Source organism: Pundamilia nyererei, unplaced genomic scaffold (genome assembly GCF_000239375.1).
Source record: "Pundamilia nyererei isolate P.nyererei 1_Seehausen unplaced genomic scaffold, PunNye1.0 scaffold00045, whole genome shotgun sequence".
NCBI lineage: Eukaryota > Metazoa > Chordata > Actinopteri > Cichliformes > Cichlidae > Pundamilia > Pundamilia nyererei.
Genome location: NW_005187446.1, coordinates 3,873,724 through 3,898,757, shown reverse-complemented (window position 1 = coordinate 3,898,757; position 25,034 = coordinate 3,873,724). Strand labels below are relative to the sequence as shown.

Below are 25,034 nucleotides of genomic sequence, written 5' to 3'. Positions count from 1 at the left end.
TGCAGTGTACATGACAATAAGCTTCTTGAATAATTTGACCTTCTGAAACGGAGTAATATCTTCTCCACTTTGATGGGCTGTGTCTTCTGACTTTAGCTGTTTTAAGAGGTTACCAGAACATTAGTTAAGGTTAAATGTTTTAATTGCTGCAGTAATTATCTGATAGAAGGCTCTTTATTTGCTTAGCTAGCAGATGTGTGGTACATTTCTTTGTTGGCATTTCCTAACATCATGTAACATAATATGAAACTAACTGATAAACTTGAAAACATTATTAAGTTTTTGTTTTGGGTGATAGATGTAGTGTATATGGAAAAAAGCAGATTTACAACTTTAGATCTGTTACTTTGATTACATTAATACAGATTATCTGGTCCAGAATGAACCACTTTCACTCCAGTTAAGCACAGTATTGCTTGCAGACATGGATGGAAATGTATTAATGATAAATTGTGTCAAATAAAGTATTTAACTGAGAAGGAAACTAACCAAACCTGTATGTTCGTATATCTGTTTCAAGTCCCTCATCAGTGTTCTCTGGTGTTTAACACAATCATGGAAAAACTGCTTTTTGGCTGCTTTGCTCTAATGGGTTGCTCAGTAAATTGCTTTTATTCACTGTGAACAGTTATGTGGCAGGAGCTTCAAATGCCTCTTTTTGTATGTAGGTGTTTGTGCCGTAGAGCCTCACTGGCCTTGGATGGACTGCGGTAATTCTCCATTATTTAACTGTGTCTTTTTTGTTCAGCATCTGCAGAGTGAGAGTCACAGGGCTTTCTCTAAGAGTGATGAGTACTTGCTGGTGGACAGATTGATTTCAACCTTGAACCACAACTTCATGCACGTTAAAGGAGCTAAACTCAAAAGGTAATTTTTTTTGGGGGGGGGGTTTAGCAAAATTTGTCAAAAAACAAAACCTCATTTAAATCTCTTGTAAATTGTTTTTCCTTAATATTTTTATCCCACGTAGCTAATTAAAGGGTTTGTTTTGTTTTTTCTTTGATTCCCATTAGACCAAAGTGCAGTGTTTCCTGTGTTCTGATTGCTCCTGGACCATGTAGAAAACCTGAACTAAGGTACAAGGGAGATCCTTCAGAGACTGTTCAAGAAGAGGAGCCATGGACAGTTGATGTGAACGAAGAATTAAATTCCAGACAGGATATAAAAATCGCGTCCGTGCCTGCCTCTGCTGAATTGATTGACAGAGAGGGCGACCAGAGGAGCTGCTACACTTACTCAGACAGATCCAGGCACAAGTTGCTTGAACGTAAACGGGTGTGCAGACAGAATTCACACACTGCCCGCACCCAAAAATCTAATCAGCCTCAAAGTCCTCAGTTTGAGTCAGAAGAAGCCCCATCAAGAGGTGAATTTCTTCCCTCTTTGCCCACCAGAGATTGCCAGGATGATCTGCTGGACCAGATGCCTCATGAGGACATAAACAGCTCAACTTTGTGCGTTGATAATATGAACATACAGAATAATTTGGCCTCAAAAAGCCTCAGTTTTTTTGAAAATGAACAAGAGTCTGATAAGAAAGTGACTGGAAAAAATGACTCTGGAAAGAAAGAAGGATGCCTTCCTACAGAAAGCTGCTCTCCAGTCCAGAAAATTCAGAGGAGGATAAAAGTTTACAAGCACAAAAGACGAAAATTGGACACAAACGTCGAACATGTAGAGCCTGGCGATGTTTCTGATAACTCTTTATTGAAGCTCTGGAAGCTTTTTCAGTCCAGTGATGACATGGATGTGGAGTTTCACGGCTTTGAGGACTACAAATAGACAAGCTAAAGGGATTAGCTTGAATTCCTGTGTCCTGGACTACACAAGCTGTTAGATTTAAGATGTTAATAGAAGGTCCTGGCTTTTGTGTTTGATAAGAAATGCATCAGCTCTCCTCCTTCAATCAGATGATGGTGATTTTTAACATTTTGTTTACAGAGTAGTATATATTGTAAAACTTAGAGTGGCCCTAGTAATATTGTTATTGTTTTTTCTAACCATATAGCCCTAATCCCCCCCTCCCCCATAGAGCCTCTCTCTATGAAATCATATGGAGCTAAGAATGGGAAAAACAGTCTGAAGCCTAAACTTTTTGCTCATTGACATTATGTTCATATACAGTGACATCTTTATATGAAGCTTTGGCCGTCCTAAAACAAACTAAATAAGGGAAAACACAAAAGGGTCCCTTTTTAAAAGGGACAGCAACTGCAAGTCAGTATTTTACATACTTGAACCTGTAAAAAGTACATGAAATCAGTCAAACCATTTCTTTAACCAGAGTAATCTGCTGAGTACATGAAATGTAGTGCCAGCTTAATGTTAGCTCTAAGTCCCTTTTGCTCAGTCTACATCTAACTTGACTTGAAGACAGTGCGTGGTTGTGTGGCTCTCCTGCTTCTCCTGTGAACGGGCATGTGTTTAATAAAGGAAGTGAGCAACTCTCTTGAAATGGTCGTCTTCTGTGAAAGAATATTGTGAATACATTTCAGTATTTTGACACTGATGGGGTACGGTAATGTCAGAGCAGCTATGTTTTGTTTTATTGCCATTTTGGGGAAAAAAACCTATGAAAAATTGGTGCAAGAATTTTTATTTTAAATGATTTTCTTTCCATGAATGCTGACTGTAGAATTTAAAGAGCATCTTATGGATAAAAGGCAGCTTCAGTCATGACAATTATCTTTAATCCTTTCAGACACGAGGATGTGGATGTGTAATTCAAATAAATGCCTGTTGTACTGTGAGCGTCTCTTTCTGTGTGTTGTAATGTGAATGACCTGCAGGTTGTCTGCATGGTATTTGGCGTTATGTGTGACATTTTAAAAATTCTTCCTAAGTGCACTTTTTATGACCCCGCCATGCTTTTTTTCTTTTCTTTTTTCTTTCTTCCTCCCTCTCCTCCTGATGCATTAGCTCAGCGTCTTCCTTTTCCCTGCATTTAGTGCATTAGCATAGTGCCCTTGTTCTCCCTCACCACTCTCAAATGGATGTGCTGGGTCAAATGGGAGTCTGTGCCACTGGCATTAAGAAAATGAGCATCGATGTGTTCTGAGGTACAAGCACAGTGATACTGGCGACTGCTGAATCCTGACATGGCCATCTTTCATGCTGGTTGCATCCTGTTAGCACTGTGTTTTATCATCATACTTAACAAACCATCATTTCTGACTAATATGGCTTACATGCATACCTGTATAAATATTGGCTAATAATGGAATACAGCATATATTATACATAAGGAAATTTAAAGAGTTTCACAAATGTATAGTTTGTCCATTAGAGGGCAGTAAAAATGTGATTTTTCAAGTGTGTAAGGCCCTACTGAGCACATATTGAATATTTCTTGCTGCTGTTTACTAAATTTAAAAATTAGGACTTTTTCTGCTTTTACTGGACTGGTGCCATGTTTGGGATAATTGTCATGCTAAAAAATAAGCTGTTGTCAATCAGATGCTTTCCAGATGGTACTGCATGGTGGATCAAAATGTGATGGTACTTTTCTGTTTTCAAAGATTCATCAAATATGATAAAATCCCCCAAACCACACTCTGAAATTCGGCCCCACACCATGACTGAGCCTCCACCGTGTTTCACAGATGGCTGTAGGCACTCACTGTCGTACTTTTCTCCTGACCTCTTCTGAACAGCCAGAAATTTTGACTTTGAATTCATGACTACACAACATCTGTTACCACTGATTTTCAGTCCAGGTCTTGTGTAATTTGTCATGCCTCAGCCTTTTTCACCTGTTTTCCTTCCTTGAGAATGGCTTCTTGACTGACAGCCACCCTTCCACTGAGGCCATTTCTAATGAGGCTTCAGATAACAGCAGATCAACTATAGGTACAGATCCATCTGTCAGGTCTTAGAAAGAAATAATTCAAAGAGTATCTGAAACCCATGTTCTTAAGAAATAGAAAGAAATAATTCAATTTCTTAAGAACATGGGTTTCAGATACTGTTCACTTGTTGTAGATTTAGCTTTCTGGGTTTTTATTTTTTAGGCCTGGTACTTTTATATCTACTTGTTACTATATTACCAAGGCAGCCAATAGCCTTTTGGCAGTCATGTTGTTGGTGCAAAAATATAATTTTATTCCTGTCAAACTATTACCTTTGATATTTTTCATAGATTCGACTAAGCAAATGGAAACAAGTGTATCTTTGGCAGTAGTCTACAGGTATGTAAGTGAGAGGATAACTGAGAGGATCAGTTTGTCACTGATCCTGGCTCATGCAGTGGAGTTATCAAGTGTAGGTAAATATTTATAGGTTGTTTTGAATGAGCACAAATAAATGTGGAAGCGAGTGTGTTCCTATGCCCACTGTACATTAACCGACTTTGGGATCTCCAAATTTACCCGATCAACTCATCTCTGAAGGAAGATGAAGAAGCAACATCAACAAATAAGAAAATATCATTTGACTAGAGAGACAAAATGGTCATATACTCTAAATTGCACAATTTTATCTAATTGTCTTGTTTTTTTTCCTGGGTAGGGGTGGAGGATGCCTTTTTTGGAGGCCTGGCAGATGATGGAGTGAGTCATTATGATAACAACAGGCAAGACTGGGCAGGAATGGCGCTTCTGCAGCGATTTAACATGGAGGAGCTTTTATGTCGTCCCAGATAGGTCCAGTCGGCGGAAGGCCGAGCCCACATTTTCTCCTCATCCAACCTCCGCTCATATTTATGCATTAGGCGTCTCTGCAGTGAGCCACCGAACACTGATGTGTTTTAAGGAGGTGTCCCTAGATCTCCCTCCCATCCTCCCGCCCTCTCTGTTTCTCTCTCTCTCTCGCCTCCAGCATTCTCCGCGCTGCTGATCCGCGGGGTTTCGGTGCGCTCAAACGCGCTCGGCGTTCAGACTCCTAAGCACCCCCGATGGCCCCCCATCAGCGACACTGCACTAACCAGACGACCAGCCCCGGCTTGAAGCTCCCTTAGCGAAGGCAGGACCCCGAGAGTCCTCTCCTGGAATACCGCATTGTTTATAATTTCCAGCCACACAGAAAGAGAGAGAGACGGAGGAGATGGTGCTGATGATGCGCCCGCGATGGTGGATTTCCCTTTTGTGCGTCTGTGAATTGATGCACGTCGGTCACCAGAGCAGCCCTAACGCCGGAGATGGTAACTGATGCTATTTTGGATGATGCATGAATTGTTATTGCGCAGCCAAAGCGTTAAATCACTATCAAAGGGCCTGTGTTTATTTGTTAATCAACGCCTCGTCTGCTTCATGCTTCCTGCATTTAAAAACATGCACGCAACCCACAGCTGTTCCACTGTGTGAAAAGGAAATGAAAACCATCGACATTTTAATCATAACTGTTTGTGATCCGCGCGTTTGTATCACTGCTGATCTCCGCGCGGAGGAACGGGGCGCGTAATGAAGTCGGTGTTGTCCCCTATTCTCTCTATCTCTCTCTCTGTGCAGGAGACGCCTTGTCGAGCTTGAAGGCTCTTCGTGATGCGGGTAGGTTTGTCGGGAAGGAGGACACTGTGCCTCTCCGCCTGCTCTACAGCAGGCACAACCACAGCCAGATCACACAGGACGAGCTCAGCACCAGGATTAAAGCCAGCGCCAGCTCCGACTCCACGCAGGTACACAAGGTGCTTTCGTGTTGTGAGGGTGGAGTGTGCGATTGTGGAAAGATGCCTCTGTGTTTACAGTTGTCTATTTTATCCATTCAACCCCTCCCTACGTGTCCTCACGGTTGGGGGGGGGGATCATTATTTAGCAAGCAGGGATACAAAAAATGGACGCTGACAACATTTTGACACGAGCAGGTCACACTAATTACACAGCCTGGAGGTGCTATATGGGTCATAAGCAAAAGAAGAAAAAGTCCCACCGCAACCTACACCCATAAAATTCTTTAAAATACTAAGATTAGTGATAGGACCTCTGAGTTCATTTATCCCCACTCAAAATGATCGACTATATGTCACCTGGTCAAACCGGATAATTAATATTTTAGCTTGCATCTCGTCCGTCCAGCTGGGTTGTTGTCTCAGCAGCTGTCTCACCTACCACCTCAAAAACGCTGCCTAATGTCCCACTAGGCAGCATTTTTCACCTTACACATGAAAACGAATGACCAGAAGCTTTCTTATTGAGCCTATGATCAGCAAACTTTGGCTTGTCACATGTATACCAGCGTCAGCATGTACTGCGAGCTGGGCGATCACTGTTGACTTAGTCTTAGAAGCGCTCTGGCCTGTCTTTTGGGTCATTTAGAAATAGGGTTGGGTTGTTTCTTTTGTCCACTAGAGGGCATTAAACTCTATTGTCAGCAAATAAAACGGGCGGTTCAGTATTTTGTATAATAATACTGTGATAATAACTACTTTAAGGACTCATTATTTTTTTTAAATGGAGCTGTTGTTTATTCATAGTTATGAAAAATTGATATATGTTGCTGATGTTAGCTGATCTTTTGGGTATGGCGCGGTGAATATTTTAATATTTACTCTACAGTTCTGAAAAAGGACTGGTCTCTAAAATGGCAAATTACTTAAAAAAAGACATAAATATTTAAATGCCTCTGCAGATATGTATATGATTGCATATACTATGTACTATGTAATATGATTGCCTGCAGCAGCCCCTGTTTTTGGATGTTAGCGCCAAGAACCAAGAAATACACTGTAGACTTACAGGTAATAAAGAGTATGGTTGGATTACACTTCGGACATGATCACCCACAAAATTATTAATGTTTGAAAATTATTCAGAGAGCTGTTATTGAAAACTACCAGCTGCGGAAAAGCCTGGAGGCATTTGGCTTTGCCTGCCTACCATGACTAGTACAGTGCGGTAATAGTGTAGCTGTGTTCACTGAGTCAGTTCAGTCTGCTGGGTTCCTTTCAAGGAATGAGTCAGTTAGCATTGTACAAACATGTTAAGTGTTTTTAATTTGTATGGCTTAGGCTTGAGTAAGGCTAGCCTACTCAGGGCTCAGCGAGCGGAGAGGGCTACAGATGGCATCAGGCAGGGAGGTGTTAACCCTTTGTCTCTCTCACACCTCAGCCTGAGCTGCAGCCCATTGGGTAAACAAGCTAAGTTGAACCATCTGCCGTCAGATATCATTTTAATGTTTTCCTTTTGAAGCTCATTCTAGTCTCACGGCAGGTTTGTGGCACAGGCTTGCTGTGAACTGAATTTCAGAGGTAGCGTTTCTGCAGAGCAGCACAACAGTTTTCTACGAGAGATTTTGCTCAAAATATGTCATATTTTGATCTAAACCCTCATTATTTCCTGAGTCACTCTCATTCTCTGGAGTTTACAGCCCAGGAGATGCGTTTATTTTACTCTGATATCATATTGTGCCAACTCATAGTCATAAAAGAGCTTGCGTACAGGCAGCAAGTTAAAACATCAAAGTCATAAAATGTACATTGCAAATGCAGATGATCGAGGATGGGAGGGTGAGGAGATTTGATTTGTGCTCCGAGTCTTTTAATCTCCAGAGAGCTGATGCTCGTGATGTCACTTGCGCAATGTTTGATCAGTTATTGGCTGTTTTTAGATCAACAGCCTAAAAACAAATCTGTCAGATAGTTCTGAAAATGTGCGACACACATGGAGTTATTTATAGGCTTCTTTCGCATCACCTATTTTTAAGTCGCAGACACAAACAGCACTGAATGAGCTGCGGGGAGTTCAGCAAGGTGCTCTTGTTGTTTTGGTGAAAAAACAAACACTTCCAGTGAAATCAGTCTAACTGTGTTGGTTTGCATTTCCTGCCTGCCTCTCTGCAGAGCAATGATAGGCTTACAGTCATTCTTGAACAATCACGAGTGGAAAATCAGGCTCGCCATGACTCAGAAATCAATGCGAGAGGAGTCACCAGTGGTCTCCTCATATTGGTCCTGCTAAGTCAGGATGGGATGTGCTTTCATTAACCACAATTACTGGTACCTCCTACCCTCGTGGATACAATCTGCCAGATTAGATTTCATCAAAGTGTGGAATTGCCATTTGCACATGCTCTTGCACACACCCACACAACCTCTTAACTGCTCATATATGCATTGACCGGCACAGGCACGCTCCTGCAGACAATAGAGTCTGTGATCACTGGGGACATCAGGCTATCCTTGGGTGAGCACAGGGGCACTTCCTGAAATGACAGCCTACACACACACACACACACACACACACACACACACACACACACACACACACACACACTTTCTCCTTTGTTGTCATGTAGTGTCCAGTCTGTAAAGCAGGTAGCCCAAGCCTCAGGGAGACGGTAAGCCATGCTTAAGGTCTCCACTGGGGCTTTACTGGACCTAAAGGAATTACTGTGGGGAGTTATTATTGACCCAGGGGGCACACCCCATACAATATGTGTCCAAGACTTGGAATGAATCAGACCCTCCTCCAGCCACATCAATCAAACAGAGTTCATGCACTTAGAGATGAAGCAGTGATTGGTGAAGAAAATTAAATGAGTCGGCGTAGGGTTAGATTTTTTTTTTCTTTTTGATGGTGAACTTAATTCACTTCAATTCAATTTTATTGTTCAGCTGTATTTATATAGCATGAAATCACAGCAACATTTGTCTTAAGGTGCTTTATATTGTAAGGTAAAGACCCTTCAATAATAGAACCTCCCCCCAAATAAACAATTGATCCCAGTGAACAACCACTTGGTGACAGAGGGAAGGAAAAACTCAATTTTAGCAGGAAGAAACCTCCGGCAGAACCATGCACAGGGAGGTGCAGGCATTTGCTGTGACCAGTTAGGGTTATGTGTGTGTGCAGACTTGGCTTATTTCATTCCTGCAGCTAATCGGTGCTATAAACACACAATGCAGCCGTCCATCAGTGTAGATGAGACTTATCCATGTCTATGATACTGAACTTCACCATGCATGTGATAACGGGGACTTTAGAAACAGCGTGCAGCTTCTCTTCTCTGTCTTTTTTAGGTGAACCATGTGGCCCAAGCGAGCTTTCAAGTTGACGCTTTTGGTCGGAAGTTCATTTTGGATGTGGAACTGAATCAGTGAGTATTTCATTATTAAATCTGTCTGTCTTTGTTTGTCTGTGTGTCTGTGCTTCTATGTCACTGTGCCTGTCTGGGTTTCTACTGGGCGCTCCGCTCACAGTCCAAAGACAGGTTTAGGTTAATTAGCGATTCTTAATTGGGTGCGGATGTTCTCTCTTTGTTGGTCCAGTTCCAGCACATCCCTAAGTTGGAGAGGCAAAAAAACAAACAAAACTGGACACATGGATGCATCTTGTGAAAGCAAAGGTTGCCTCATTTTCCAGGAAAAGACTGTAGTGTGAGCTTGCTTGTTGAAATAACTGCTTCAGGTGTCAAACTTGTGTTTCTCAGTGCCTCTTGTTCTTGTTTAGCATGAATCCCCCCGAGTGCATGTTGCACATTAAACTAGTGATGACTTCAGTGTTAAATTGAAGTAGGTCACTGTGGTGCTGCAGTGCTGTTTATTACCTGTTTTAGGGAATGCACATAACTGTACCACAGCAGCTGCTCTGTGGATAAATGCATACAGTGTGTGTGTGTTAGCGTGTTTGGAACCGGTGTGTGTGATATAGAGGTTCCATCATAATAGGAAGTGATTTACAGTAAAGGCTCGAGCACAGCCCTGTCAGACACTAATATTGATCACAGCTGTGCTGATGGAAAGTAAGCTCCTCTCTCTCTCAGCTCTTCTTCTGTTTCCACAGCTTTCACATTTTAGTGTCATCCTCTCTAAACCTTTCCCTGTTCTTGTTTTGCTTTGGCTCCAGTCTGCCACTTTTACAGTCCATGTTTGTCTCATTTATCCCAAAAGCTTGTGAACTTGGCATGTGCATACAGTGAAGCTGCCTACTCATCACAGCGGAAGTCACTCTCTTGCTGAGTAAAATGTTACATCAGAGGAATTCCCAGGTTTAGAGGATAGCCTGCAACTCCCTGAGTGACATGTTAGCCTGTTATGGGTGCATGCATACATCTACACATGTATGTTTGTACTGTTTAATGCAGACTGCTATCCTTCTCTATACAGGCAGTGTTATAAAGGTAACGAAATAAGTGAAAAGAGAAAAACGCAATAATGACACGAACAGGCAGTTTGCAGTTTGAAGGAACAACAGTGACAAACAGGAAGTAAACATGACACAGTTGGACTCATGTGCATCAAGAGTGATTTCAGCAGGAGTGGAGAGAGATACGAAAGGTGTCAGATCCTCCGGTTTAGCGCTAAAGGACTCAGCATCCAGCCTTCTTATGATTAGATTAACATGGAGTACTATAAAAAAGTACGCATATGGATAAATGAATATAAAAGAGGGGTGTTTAGGAAGGTTCAGGGCCTCTAGGGCTGAGAGCAACATTGGAAGAAGGGAGTTCACATTATTAGCAGGATAAATTATTTGGATGCAGCCAGTTAGAGGTAGGCGAGTCTCCTCACCCTCACCTTCAATCAGGTTCTGCATTGCCTGTTGGGGTATGCCCCTTAGAATCTGAACCTCTGAGAGCCGATCCAGACTTCCTGTACGGAGATAACTGGCTGATCCACACGAAGAGCCGTACAGCTGTGTGCAGCTGTTCCAGATCTGTTACACCCAATAATAGTAAGAGACTGAGATCAGTACGATCGTGCATCACGCTTTCTTTTTTTATCCTTCGACAGAAATGAAATGATTTTTTAGGGAACATATTAGAATGTATTAAAAATATAAATTAACTGATAATCGGTTAATTCCTTTAATCACGTTCGGAATAAAAACATTTAACATTTCCTATTTGAATTTCCTGCTTTGTGAAGGTGAACTTTTGCAAACTCTTAACTGCAAATTTTTTTAATTCATGATGATTTTTTATGATAACGTTATTTTAAAAAGAACAGTGAGGACACTTAATCGATAATTGATTTGTAAAAATTTTAAATTCTTGTTGACGATTAAGAATTTTATTTCAATTGAATATCTTTGAGTTTTTAAGCTGTTGGTGGAACAAGAAATAAGTTGTTGCTATGCATGTTTGCATCTTTGTCCCAGTGCCAGCTGTCTTCATTCATGAAGGAAGAGCTTCAGTTTCCCTCCGTCTCACCTGAGACCTCCTCTTCCAACTCTCGTCTCCCTCCTGTCTACTGTCACTCCTCTGTGAACTGATCCCCTGCATGACAGCCACACTGATTTTGTTTACAGATAGCTTTCATCCCAGACAGAATAAACCCAGTTGATATGTGAGTGGGTGCAGGAGTGGGAGCTTTTTTAGCTGAATGAGCCAACACTGTTGGCTCCCTGTAACAAAGCCTCGTTCTCTCAGTTTGATCAATGAGTGCTGTGCATTTTTCTGTGTTTAGCTGTTGCCATGAGCAATCAAGAGTGGTGGGATTTTTTTTTCCCCCCCAGTTTTCACTGTCGACTGTGTCTCAAGTGCTACATTACATGTTATTATCATCGTTTTTCTTTCTGTGCCTGGAGTTAATGCTTTGCTGATAGACTGTGAATAATAGAGGAGCGTGGGTGTTTTGTTATAAAATCATATGCCTTATGCTTTTTAGACACATGTTGGATACTATATGTATTTTTTTTAGTCTAGTCCTCTTAATGTCAGATGGAAAAAAGCATGATTGGAGATGCCATGTGAGATGAGTTGCTCTGTAGGTCACTGTGTCGCTTTTATCTTTAGTTTAATGTCCCGACAAATTCTAGATTCATGACATTTGTGATCCTCTCCCTTGCTTTTGGTGATCCCCTGACTTTCTGCCTACATCCATCACATCACTGATAAATACCAGTTGATGTTTTCACCTCAGTTTTATTACACACACATTATACACTGATCAACCACAACAATAATAACCTTCATCTTGTTACAATACGATGTTCTTTTGGGTCACACCAATCATCTAAACATGATCAAGTGCTCACCCCACCTCATAGCAGTGATGCTCACTGATGGTAGCAGTCTCAGCCAGCACCTCTGAGAGTGCAAGATGCAGAGCAGGCTTCAAACTCTCAACATCCCAGGCGAGATGTCCATTTGTGGAATCGGCCGAAACAAAGACTGATCCACAGAGACTCCTCCTGGCAACCCTCCAGACCCAAAACGCAACCCACATCCCGGTGTTACACCCTACAGCAGACCCGTGTCCGTCCTCTGGTGGGCTGTATTTTTTTGTTTGTTTTGTTTTTAATGATAGAGACCAACACTATATAAAGTGAGCGATGTTGTTGTGGCTGAGTGGTATGTTTTCAGATCTATCCTGTCGTGCATTGATCGTGTTCGTAATCACGACCGGGATCCCATCGTGCACTCTGCAAAAAGGCTTGAAAATGTGTTTCGTGTCACAGAACCTGGATCTAGACATTTTGTTTAGAGAAGAAATGCCCCTCTCTTCTGTGCTCACACGAACTAAATACATAATTGTGTGTGCTTTAGTCTTTGATGCTTTCATCAGTGACATGCCGTATTGACACGAGCCACCCATCTGAACTGTGGCAGTGTATAGAGAGGAAGTCAGGAGGGGGGTTGGTGGGTCATGAGGTCTTTATACCCTTTCTCTGTCTTTGTCTTCCTCCAGTCCTGCATCTCAGCAACTGCCTGCAATTTTCCATTCATAGGACAAGAGTAAGCTGAAAATGTGAAAAGGGTTGGGGGTTGTCTCTCTTTTTTCAATCATCCTCATTTCCAACACACACACACACACACACACACACACACACACACACACACACACACACACACACACACACACACAAATCGTCACCCTTGATTGCCCCACACCCACTCTCCACACAGCCCTACCCCTGCTACCTCTTACCCCACCCCTCCCACCTGCTCTTGCTGAATAATAGATGTCGCTATAACATTAAAAGGGGAGTGTGCACAAGACGGCTTCTTTCGCCGTCCATCACGTGAAGAAGGGAAAACATTTAAGCGATATATGTTTACACTTCTACGCATGACCCCGACACATACACCGACTTTGTTTTAGTCCAGCAGCTACAGTATAAAGTTTGATGTTTGGTTATTTTGTGTCATTCATATTTGCCCATTTTTATGACAACTATAAATCTAACATTATTCATGGACATGTATCACAAGTTGGCAAATGTATGCAACAAAATAAACTCTTTAGAGATTAAATCCCCCCCCCAATAAATTTATTTATTGATGAATAAGTTGGCAGAATTAAAATATGACACTACGTTAGCATGTTAGTGTGTGTGTCTGACGCATCGCGGAAAATGTGGTCCAGGAAACAAACCTGCAGTACTGCAGTTTCTCCACTAAGGTGGTTTTCAGCACATTAGCAGATGTTTATGTGTGTGTCTGTGGAAACATTTTGCCAGCAAGGGGGTTACACACCTGCAAGAAAAGTCTTATTACACAGTGTTGCAGGTATGGAGGTGAAAAAAAAATAAATCAGGGGTGGGTAATTGATTTTCCCAGGGGTCTACATGAGGCCCTGGGACTGTTGTGGAGGGCCACACCAAGAAGCTGAACTCAGTTCTGCTTGATATTAGTTTGATCACTTTATAAACTTGTTGGTGACGCTCTCCACAACAGTACCAGTTTCTCATATGGCCCCTTTGGGAAAATGAATTGCCCACCCTCAGGATTGTTTTTACTAACTTTAAGCACTCGGGTTAGGCAAAATCTGGTTCTGGCTTTGGAAATGTAAAGAAAAACAATATGCAGATGGAGAAGATGTAATTTGGAAATGATAAACCTACTTATGCAGCGCTTTTCTACTCTATCTGAGTGCTGCTTCAGACGGCGTATCTTATTCCGCCGTTTACACAAATTCAAACAAGCACTTTTTTAATGTTTAAGTGCTTTCTACGTAACATTCAGATGCATTTACACTCATGAATGCATCAGGAGCAATCTGGGCTTCAGTATCTTGCCCAAGGAAGCATTTTGGCAGCCAGGGATCAAATGGGGAGGGTTGCGTCAGGATCAACCAGAATGAGATTTCCCAACTAGATCGATCAGGGGCCAGCAGGGTGCAGGTGGAAATTGTTGTAGTGTTGGCTGAAGATAAAGGAAGAGAAAAGTGTGGATGGAGTTTCAGGATGAAAGTGCGCAGGTGAGAGAAGTGACTCATAGATGTAGCGAAGGAGGACATGCAGAGGGTTGCAGTGACAGAGGAGGGATAGGGATGCGGTGAAGTGGAGATGGATGATCTGCTGTAGTGACCCATAAAGCGATGGTATTCCTAATGAAGAAGATTATGAATAAACCGGCAGTATATGATGACATTATGACTGCATAAATAAATATAAAGTCATCTTCCTACCTGATTGTGTTCTAAAATTGTAGACACTTCCCATCATGTTTTTCTGATATCAAACATTATAATTACTGTATCGTCAACAAATCTGCAGAGCTGTCACAACATAGTGTATGACTACCAGCAGCCAATACCAGCCTGGCTGTGCTAGTGTGTATGGTTACTGTGTGTCTTTATGTTTGTGTAACAAAAATAGAGAAAAGCTGAAGACACTGAACATATCTGAATCATTTAGTATTCGTGCAGCATGCAGAATATGTACGTATGAAAATATGTGAGTGCAGACAGGAGAGGAGAGCTTCGTACATCCAGCTGGGACTGGAGTGTTTCGTAACCTCGCCTGTGTTATGAAATAAGCGGCTGCAGCAGCTTCAAGAGCCGAGGGCTTCTCCTGCTCTTTGTTGACACTGACAGACACTCAGTTTTGTTATTTCTACAACTGTGTCAAGTCTGCTTTTTCTGCATTCAGACAAATTCTTTATGCTAATGCGAGAGGTCAATTACAGGCAGTGCTAAATGCATTATTCATCTGTGTGAAGGCAGTGTGCACCAGGGAGGGCAGTGTTGGTGGGGAGGGGGCGGGCTGGAGGCAACAGTGCTCCAGTATAACCACAGAGTCCTTCCAGATAAATGTGTTAGGCAGGGAGCTAACCAAACATCCCATGGTTCAGTGGTTTGATGAATGAGTGACTACACGTTGGTGCATCTGTACATCAGCAGGATTGTGTGTGTGAAGAGCAATAAGACATGAACTCTTAAAAGCTGCAGAGTCTTTGTGTGTATCGTCTCGCTGGGTCTCAGGTGCAGAAGAGGCACGTAAAGTGCGGTCTTAATGAGAGATAGCTAAAAAGGATTGAAAGGAGTGGTGCTCAGACAGAATGAGAGAGGATCAATACTTAAAAAGGGGAAAATTAGGAAGAATAATACAAAGAGAGAAGGGTACATGACGTGCTTTCACCCACTTTTGTTGGTGATTTTAAATTGAATACTAAATTTGATATTTAAACTTAAGCAGAATGATTTATAAATGTTTGCAACAATTTACTGTTATTTATGGAAATTTTAATGCCGAATAAAGGATGTTTTTTTTCACGTTTTTGCACTTGATATTGAAATAAACTCACTGCGCCTGTGTTTAGACAACAGCACAATGTTTGTACACACACCTATGAGCGCTATTTGGGGATTGCGCCCACATACCTCTGGCCCCAGGTGTCTTCTGTGCCGATGTGAGGGAGATTATTAGCCAATAAACCTGAACAAACCAGTTTGCTATCTTTTATTTTTTGCAAATAAATTTAATCGAGGCTTGACAAATGTGTTGAATGCTGTTTCTTTCACACATTTTTGCAAATCTGTTTTTGCAAATAATTCCAATCATGCATTCTTGCATCCTTTTGTTGTGATGATAAGAGGTTTGATCATAAGTTACAGGTGTCAGCACTTGTGCCTTTGTAGTATGTGCTGAATCTCTGTTGTACTTTGGCGCGGTCTGTCCTGTGAAAGAGATTTGGGACTTTGCCGTGATATTAGATGCAAAGTGATTTATATTGTAAGTTAAAGACCCAGCAGTAATACAGAGAGAACCCCAACGATCAGATGACTCCCTATAAGCAAGGACTTGGCAACAGATGCAAGGACAGAAGGCATACTGGAAGAGAGCTAGAGATTACTAACTAATGATTAAATATAGTTGCAGTGAGTGATGTTGAGTGATGAAGAAACACTCAGTGCGTCATGGGAAGCCCCCAGCAGCCTGCGCCTATTCCAGCATAACTAAGGGAGAATTCAGGATCACCTGATCCAACCCAAACTATATGCTTTATCAAAAAGGAAAGTTTCAACCCTGATCTTATAATTAGAGAGCGTGTCTATCTCCTGAATCCAAACTGGGAGCTTGAAAGCTGAAGGCTTTGCCTCCAATTCTACTTTTAATAACCCTTGAAACCACAAGTAAGCCTACAGTCTGGGAACATAATGCTTTATTGGGGAAATATGATGCTGTGAGGTCAGATAAAATGGGGCCTGATTATTCAAGACCTTGTATATGAGGAGATAAATAGTAATAATAATAATGCATAAATAACTGTGATCCTTCAGTTTGATTTTTTTAAGAAAAGAAGAAAAGGTCCCAGTGAAGTAAATCCGATGAGCAGGGTGAGTGGTGAGCTAAGGTCTGCGCATGTTTTAGGAGCTTGTTGAAATCACAGGGACAGAGTAAGTGCTCATAATGAGACAACCACAGAGCCTTCTAAAAATAACCACAGCTCTGAAGGTGGTCTAGATTTATCTGAGAAGATCCTCTTGAAGGGGAGCTCAGCCAAGTTCAAACAAGCTAACTTTTAAAAAATTATATCTCATACATTTCTTTACAACTCTTTTGCGAATGTTTTTAATATATATTTTTAGCTTGGAGAAGAAAGGAAAACTGAGAGCAAGATCAGAGGGAAGATGCACAGTAAACTGCCTCGATATATGTGCCACCTACTCCACCCAGTGAGCTAAACTGGTGGTCAAGAATAAAATACCAAAGCTAACAAAACGAAATGATTATCCCGTGCAAAAGTTTGTTTTAAGTCATTAACAGAGAGATGGCAGGTTGTTGTTGTTAAAACACAAAATATTTTGTATAAGTGACGTTGGTTGCCGAGTAGCCTGCTGGAGTTACTGTAAGGTATAACATTAGTTACATTATGCTAGCTTAAGCTAACACAACATTAGCTTAGCTGATTGAGCAAAGCTGATTTCACCACAGCTGTGTCAAATAAAATGGTAAAGTATATTTCAGGATAACCCTAGAACGATATTGTTTTGAATGCTGTGTGATTTTGAGTTTAAATTCACACACCTTAAATTCTTTAGGCGCTGTCTTTTTTGTGTGTCACTGAATTGAAAGTATTTCCTCCCTTGTCTGAAAACCATGATAGCATCAGTAAGAAAGTCCTGCCTTTGTTATTGATGTGTTGGAGCAGGGCTGTGTTGGCAGGTGCATGTTCTTTGCCGTCTTCTTCATGTTGTTTTCTTTGTTAGATAGAGTAGGTAGATAGTCTTGTTTTCATCATTTTGACATAGAAAGATCCTGGAAGGCATCATAAGTATCTGTTCTGGTAACATCGCTAGTGCAAATGTCCCCCTCCCCCCCTCCTCGTGACCTGGAAGTCCAGGATGTCCACGATGGAGACAAAACTAATTAAAACTCTCCTCCAATGTTATTAATGGTTCAAAACTCCACCGGGTATAACTGAGGTAGAATTTTCCAAACTTATTATTGATTTAACTTTTTAACTGAGTGGCAAAACATGGCAAGGTAGTTACTCCTGGGCCTCAGTCACTCAGAGTAGCTGTAAATGAACAAAACATGAAGTTTTTACCTTTTTTCCATACTAAAGAGAGATATTTTCCTAAAATGTTGTTCTTTGTATTGATGATTCAGCTGGAAGATTTGCCCATCTAAGTTTTGGCAGCATTTTAAAATGCCAGTTATCTAACAGTGTCTGATTTTTCTTCTAGAACTCTAAACTTTTAAAATATCTCCTTCCTACTTATGCTGGAGAAGCTCAGTGGGAGTAGCTGGTGGGTCTCAGAGTATTTTTTTTTACCTGACAATGATCTCTTGTTCACTCAGAGAACAAATAAGTGCATCAAAGTGCCATTGAGACTTTGCGTGACTTTCAGTGGATTTTGTGGCATTTGCCACTTGATCCCTAAAATGTGAGTAGGCATCGAGTAGCTTGGGAATTATTGCTCTGTGCCTCTGTGCTGTGCATGTGCCTGCATGTATGCAATTATTGCTCATCCTTACATCTTCATATTTGTATAATTTAATGATCTCTCATGTCCCGTTCCAGAATAGTCTATCATCCAGCCACAAATCAGATCTCTCCATCCCGATGTTGCTACAACCAGCTTTTCTCCTTTTCCACCTCCATCCTGGTTTCCCCTTTTCTATTCCCGGGCTCTGTAATTTATTACAGAGAGGCGTGATCAGATTTACGGCAAACTTAATGAGAAAAACACTGAGAGGGGTGTGTGTGTGTGTGAGAGAGAGAGAGAGAGAGAGACAAAGAAAGAAGCAAATGGAGTTTGGAAAGAGGTAAAAGGACAGAGGGAGGTATGAGGGTGTCCTTCATGCACCCTTGAGTTTGTGGGTGGGTTGAGTAAGTGCAGGAGATGGGGAGAGATACGGAGAGCACGCATGATAGAGATAGGTACTTGAAAGGAGTTTCATAAAAAAAAAAACCCTCCTCTCCTCTCCTCTCGCCTCAGGCAGAGCTCCTCACTGTGATCCTTGTCAAACCTCTCTCTCTCTCTCTCTCTCTCTCTCTCTCTCTCTCACATGCAAGCACTTAAGCTCATAGCTTTAGCTATCACATTGGGGATTATGTTTGTGTGTGTGTGTATGTGTGTATGAGCTAATATAGTGCTCACAGGTAGTATATTACAGATTGTGTTTGCTAAGAGGCTCATTGGCACATCCAGGACTGTGTATTTACAGTCTGTTCTGGCTATGAGGCGGCGAGCATCTGTGCTTGGAGGTGAGCGGGATTAATGTAGGAGAACAAATAGCATCGGGGATGTACATAATAGTAATGCGTGCTGCGGCCGAGGAAGGTGAGGCAGTTTGGAAGTCCTTCAGAGCTTCTGTGCAAATTTGTGACAAGAGTGAGGAAGATTGAGTCTTTGGAAAGCAGTACTTGTTTTCTCTGTTGTGCTTTAAAGCAGTGGTTTTGGTTGCTGTAATAAATTCTTCTATTCAGGGTGGACATTTGGATGTTTTTCTCATACAAAGTCAGCGTGAGTGGTAGCTGGAAACATCTGCAGTCCTTGTATTGAAGGTTTACTTGGTTCTGAGTCAGTTTGACTTATGCAGTTATTTTTCGTTTAGTATAAAAAGAGTAAATGTCAGCTCCATTCATCATTAGGGTTCATGCTTTTGGGAAGATGAATGGCTGTAATATCACAGCATATCACAGTAAGGCGTCCGGTAATTGTTGGAATTTATCAGTCTGGACTGAATTGGCAGGCCGATTGACCAGCTGACGCTATCGTGTCTATGCTAAGCTGCCATTTAAAGGACAGGGCTTGTGTTGCAGATACCCAAGCATCCTCTTGGTTTATCATCCTTTCTCCCCATATTCACATTATTTATCCCCCAGCCTGCCTCTCCCACCCTTTCATTCCCCCTCTCCTATGCTGGGCCATCTCACTCAGTGTGGAGGATTAGTGAAGACAAAGAGAGCTCCTGGAGCCGGCTCTTGTTGAAGACAGAAACAGGAGGTAGACTGTTGTTCTCCCAGCAGGAAAAGATACTAATACCTCACCAAAGACTATTGTCTCAGATAGCTTACCCATTTTATTCTTTCACGCTGAAGTGCGGTTTACTGTCAGGAGATGAACTGCTTAACAAAATTTACCAGCCTACAAAATCCGATGTGTAGATGGAGACCAACATTACCACCAAATACAGACAGAAATGCAAACACATAAAATCACAGGGTGTATTAAATTGATACACATTTTTGGGGGGATATACCTTAGTAGTTATTACTACTCAGTCCCAAGTGTGCAGGTCTCCAAAGTCTCTTTGTCTCCGTTATCCTCTCTCTACATGACATGGTGTTCACTAGCCATCCACGTGCTGTCACAGATAGAGCTTTGCATGTTCTCCTTAGTTGCTGCAAAATCCCCAGTCTCTGCATAATTCAGGAGTCAGCTCTGGTTGTCCTGTATGTTGCGTGCTATAGACCTAAGTGCGCAATGATGCCAAGAAAGTAGGAATACTGTATAGCTTTCCATCCTTGTTTATTACCTCTACCAAGGAAGTTATGTAACTGTTTTTTTAACTGGTTTAAAAAGAAACTTACAGATTTGCATGAAAACTTTACTTTACTTTGCCTTTTCTTTTTCTTTAAAGTTTTCAAATAGGGCAGAATTATGCATTTTGAAATATATATTAGTACATGCATTGGAATAAATATCACAGGCTAATGTGGATAAAGACCCCCCCCCCCTCATTTCTTACATGGGTTAAAAGGAATTTCAGTCTTGGCAGTCCGGGGCGGCTCTTGTTTGTGAGCATCAGTATTCCCTCTGCAATAAGAGCAGGGGTCCCAGGGAGTCTGCTGGTGGAACTGCAAGCCTGATAAGTGATTGGAGAGTGAATGAATTATAGCCTGGAGACCTGTAATGAGGCCTCAGTGGGAGGCAGGGGTGGGGAGTGGTGGGCAGGTGAAAGCAGCTGCAGCTTTCCCCAAAGAGAACAACCCCTCCTCAGTTTTTTCTTCTTTTTCTTTTGCCTTTTCACATCTTTATTTCTCTTACACACCTTTCCATCTCCCTGCCTCCCCCCTCATACTTTCTCTTGTGCACTTATCCTTCCTCAGCACTCCCCCCATGCTCATTACAGACGCCTGACACAGCACATATGCCGTCCTTTGTGTGTCCTTATGTGTCCTTTTATTACTGGGTTAAATGTCAAATCCATACATGGAGTCCATTTGATGACAACAGTGCCTGTATGCTTATGTGTCGCTGTGTCGCTATATGTGGTTAAATTTGCTGTTTTTCAGCATCTTATTGTGTTTGTGTGTTTTTGGGTGTTGAGTTTATTAAGAAGGTCCTTTTGAAAAGCCTGTGTGAAAGCAGTGAAAAGCCTGGTACCCCAACACTTCTGCCAATCCACTCGCTCACACGCACAAACATTAGTCCTGCCAATCAAGCCTTTTAGTGCTCTTTTTCATCCCAGCGCCACTGCAGTGCTCGGCGACACAGATCGTGAGAGGAATTTTAGACCACGCAGAAACTTCGTTTATGTGTGCGTGCATGGCTCACCTCAGGAGATTGGACGGGGTTGCCACAGCAGATGTCTTTGCCCAGAGCAACTCACAACAAAAATGCTTTAAAGGAAGGCTGAAGTTTTGATGTGATGGACTCATTGCTTCTCGCTGCTTCAGTCACTTTTTACCTTTGCAAAGGGCCATTTAATGAAGTTGAATAAGCCTTTTTAGAACAACAATTTCCCAACTGAAGCTGCGTCAGTGCTCTTATGTTTCCACTGGTTCAGTGTGTGTGAGTGTTTGATGGAGCGGGGGGTTGGCTGACATTAAAATGTAGAGGGAGATGTGATTGCTATGTAAATGGCTGTTCTAGGTTGGCTATGAAACACCGTGGGCTGTAAGCGAAGCGTCTGTGGCTCTGCCTCCAAAATCTCCTCCAGGGCTGATTGACAGCTGTACGCCAGCTCTTAGACAGATGTTGCTGCGGCAGCAGGGCCAAGAAGACTCTCTTCAATTACAGCTGAGGATAAGCAGACTATTTATAAAAGCAATGAGCTGAGAGGCAGACGCTGAATGAGACAGAAAATGAGCGAAAGCTGTGGTTGCCTGTTTGTACTGTCCCTGTTGCAGGCGCACATCTGGACTGCACAGATACTCTCACGTGCCAGACACAGCACAAATATGGCAACGAGCCACGTTATTAAAAGTGACAGGTGATTGATCATCTCGTTATAATGCAGCGTTTCCCTGGATGCATGTTGATCTTAGGCTGGAACATTGATGCCGATCAAGCACACCTCGTCATGGCAACTGCACTCTCCTCCAGAGGGAGAGAGGGGTGGATTTTCCCTTTACATCCCCCCAAAATATCAGGAACAGCAAAAGGAACATGACAAAGAGGAAAAAGCAGTGACTCAGCCTGTAAAATCCCAGATCCCCCCATTTGTTCAAGCATCTGCGGGATGTGCTGGTGGACGCCTGACAAACACAACCCAGAAAATCTGATGCCAACATCCAACATTCAGGCACTGCAAACCACCCCACTGGATCTGATGTTCTGGCAACAAGAAGGAGGGGGCGGGGTACATAATACAAGGTGCATGATTTGGCTGATTTTGTGTGAATAGGTGCATGATTTAGACTACTTAACAAACTAAAAGTAATAGATTAAAGGTCTTAAATGGATCTGTTTGTGTTCCTGGCAACGACATCCTAAGCCTCATTTTTACAAACCACATTTCCCTGATCATCATTTACGTTGCGGATTTGCAGCAGAAGGCTACCGCATGTAAACAGTTTATTTCTGTCACATTATCTGTTTGATGGCACATAAAGACGTAGCTCTCAGTTACACATTTATACATGCGCGCTCATCTTAAGCAGGGGCGGGTGGGGGATCTCTCTACATAAGAGTGTGTCGGTGTGGGGGATGGGGGTGAGGCTGAGTTTGCGTCTTTGTCTGCTCAATAAATTATTTAAATCCCACAACAATTAAAGCTGAAATCTGTTATCGGCATCATCCATTAGGAGCCTGTGTTGGTGCCTTGATGCCTTGCTCGCTTTCCCCCCCGTCAGGGCTCAGCATGGGCCCGGACAAAGATCACAAGCTCTGAATCTTAAACACACATCCCAGCAGAACAAAGGCTAACAGTGCACTCCTGTGACCCGAACACTCTTGAACACGCCAAATGTCTTCATCACGGGAGTGCATGAATATGTTCACGGTGCTGTTTTTTTTATGTGAAATGTTCACCGTGTCTCCAGAGTCACGGTGTGTTTAATTTGCTCTGTGAAGGTTTAGTCTGAGGTGATGTTTGCTCCATGCATGCTCTATTTTTCTTTCCTTTACAGACGTGATGGCTGTGCATGGGATATCTGTTAGGATCCCGAGCGCTCTATTCACACCTTGTGTTCCATCTCTTTCCCTTCCTTCCGTGCCATTATTCTCCTCTTCTTTCCATTTTATTTCTCTATCCTGTATACCCACACATGTTTTATAGCCATAGCAAACTGCCCATTAGTCATCATAGAAAGCAGCATCATTCCCCTGTGGGTGTGCGCGCAGCTATGTCAGGACTTTTTTCTCAATAAAACAGTTTATATGTGTGAGTATCAGCATCAGAAAACTTTTGCTTCCTCGCTGAAAGCTCAGTTAAAATATGAAAAATGCATCTGACTTTAAAACTGAAATCCTTTAGTAAGCATATATATATAATTTTTTTTGCTTGAAAGAGTAAATTTTGTCTTTTGTCAGAGATCCTGCTGTTTTTGTAAAAGTCCAGAAACTAGGTGGTCCATGAAAAAATGGATATGAATAAATTAGATGCGGGTCTTTAAGCAGCATTATTAAAATTTTACTTGTAAATTGGGGGACAGAATAACAACCACTTAAACTCTGTGGAAGCTCTGAGCTATGCCTGATTTTCCTCCAATTATGACAACCTGTGTCTGTCAGCTCCTCGGAAAATCCCTCATTAACATGTTGACTTATATTTGTTTAATGAAAATAGAGACGTAGATAATAACTCCTGGTTGAGGGAGGAAAGCTGAAGAATGGTGATGTAAGTGACTTTCAGGGAGAGAATGACCTACAAAAGAGACAGTTACAACCAACGTATGCAGAAGATCATCTCTGAATGCACAGCATGTCAAATGTTGACACGAGAAAAGAGAAGCAGAAGGTCTCACTGGGTTCCCGGGGAACAGGAAACTGAGGCTACAGTTAACCAAAATTAGACGATAAAGATTGGAAAAACTTTGCCTGGTCCGATGAGTCACAAGTTCTGCTTGTGACTTTCATTCGACTGGGTCAGAATGTGGTGTAAACAACATAAAAGCATGGATCCATCCTGCCTTGTATCACCAATTTGGGCTGCTAGTAGTGGAGTAATGATGTGGGGAAGGTTTCCCTGTCAGGCTTTGGGCTGTTTAGCATTCAAATACCACAGCTGGTCTGAGTGTTGTTGCTGACCATGTCCATCCCTTAATGACCACAGTGTATATTATCTCTGCTTGCAGCAGAATAACTCACAAAGCTCAAAACTGCATTCAAATGTCTCCCACATTTGATCTATTAATCTCAATAGAATAGAGCACCAAAAGTGGCTCCAACCCAGTACTTGGATAATCTATCTAATGATTATTAATAACCATGTTATTTCACCTGAAGATGCAGTGCCTTACTCTTTCCTCATGTTTTTCTGCACACTATATATCCAGTGTGAGCTCGTGCATCTTGTATCTTGTAATTAAGTTCCTTCAGTAATCTGTAAGTGTTTATTTTGTCTACCCCCCACTTTTCATTTTATATAAACAGATTGGAGCAGCTCAAGATGGTAATGAGGCTGATTACTGCTGTTGTTTACTGGCAGCGTAAAGTGAAACGTGGTGGTGATAATGAGCCCCGACCAAGTGCTGAGAAAAAGCAGCACCAACTTTATTAATTCGAGACAAGAAAATGACACATAGGAAAGTACAACTTACAACTGGAAGTTTGTTGGGTAATTTTAGTGATACAGTCCAAATCTAGCCTGCAGACGTCACTTTATATGAGCAAGACAAAAACATTAGAATCAGAATCAGAATCAGAATCAGAAAGGGTTTTATTGCCAAATGTTGAGCAGGTTTACAACATTAGGAAATTGCTGCGGTGCTTCAGTGCAAACATACTGTCATAAATTGCGCTTAAATAGACATGAAAAAATAAAAGTAAGAATAAGAATTAAAAGTGCTACGTAGAAAGATACAGTATATGCATGAGATATACATGAGATATATACATGAGAATAAGAATTAAAAGTGCTACGTAGAAAGATATATACATGAGTGCAGGTGGTGATCAGTGCCAAAACATGGAATGATGCAGTGAACACAGCGTAGGGTCATGTGTTAGTGGCGGGTGCAGTCATATGGTTATTGTTCATGTGTCCAACAGCAGAGGGGAAGAAACTGTTCTTATGGCGAGAGGTTCTGGTGCGAAT

The 25,034-nt window shown here is 41.9% G+C and overlaps 2 protein-coding genes across 3 annotated transcripts in view; both read left to right on the top strand.

Moving 5' to 3' along the window:
• The window catches only part of dbf4 (DBF4-CDC7 kinase regulatory subunit), an 8,433-nt gene extending 5,700 nt beyond the window's left edge, over window positions 1–2,733 (top strand). The window contains exons 12-13 of the mRNA XM_005732157.1: window positions 749–867; window positions 1,014–2,733. Coding sequence (XP_005732214.1) covers window positions 749–867; window positions 1,014–1,782 — 888 coding nt within the window. The 3' untranslated portion in view covers window positions 1,783–2,733. The remainder of the gene's footprint in view (window positions 1–748; window positions 868–1,013) is intronic.
• Window positions 2,734–4,760: 2,027 nt separating this feature from the next.
• Window positions 4,761–25,034, top strand: part of adam22 (ADAM metallopeptidase domain 22) — a 68,767-nt gene continuing 48,493 nt past the window's right edge. Inside the window, exons 1-3 of one of the 2 annotated variants that reach the window (XM_013910590.1) lie at window positions 4,761–5,137; window positions 5,445–5,611; window positions 8,951–9,027. In XM_013910590.1, coding sequence (XP_013766044.1) covers window positions 5,041–5,137; window positions 5,445–5,611; window positions 8,951–9,027 — 341 coding nt within the window. In that variant the 5' untranslated portion in view covers window positions 4,761–5,040. The remainder of the gene's footprint in view (window positions 5,138–5,444; window positions 5,612–8,950; window positions 9,028–25,034) is intronic. The other variant, XM_013910591.1, reaches the window with a different exon arrangement.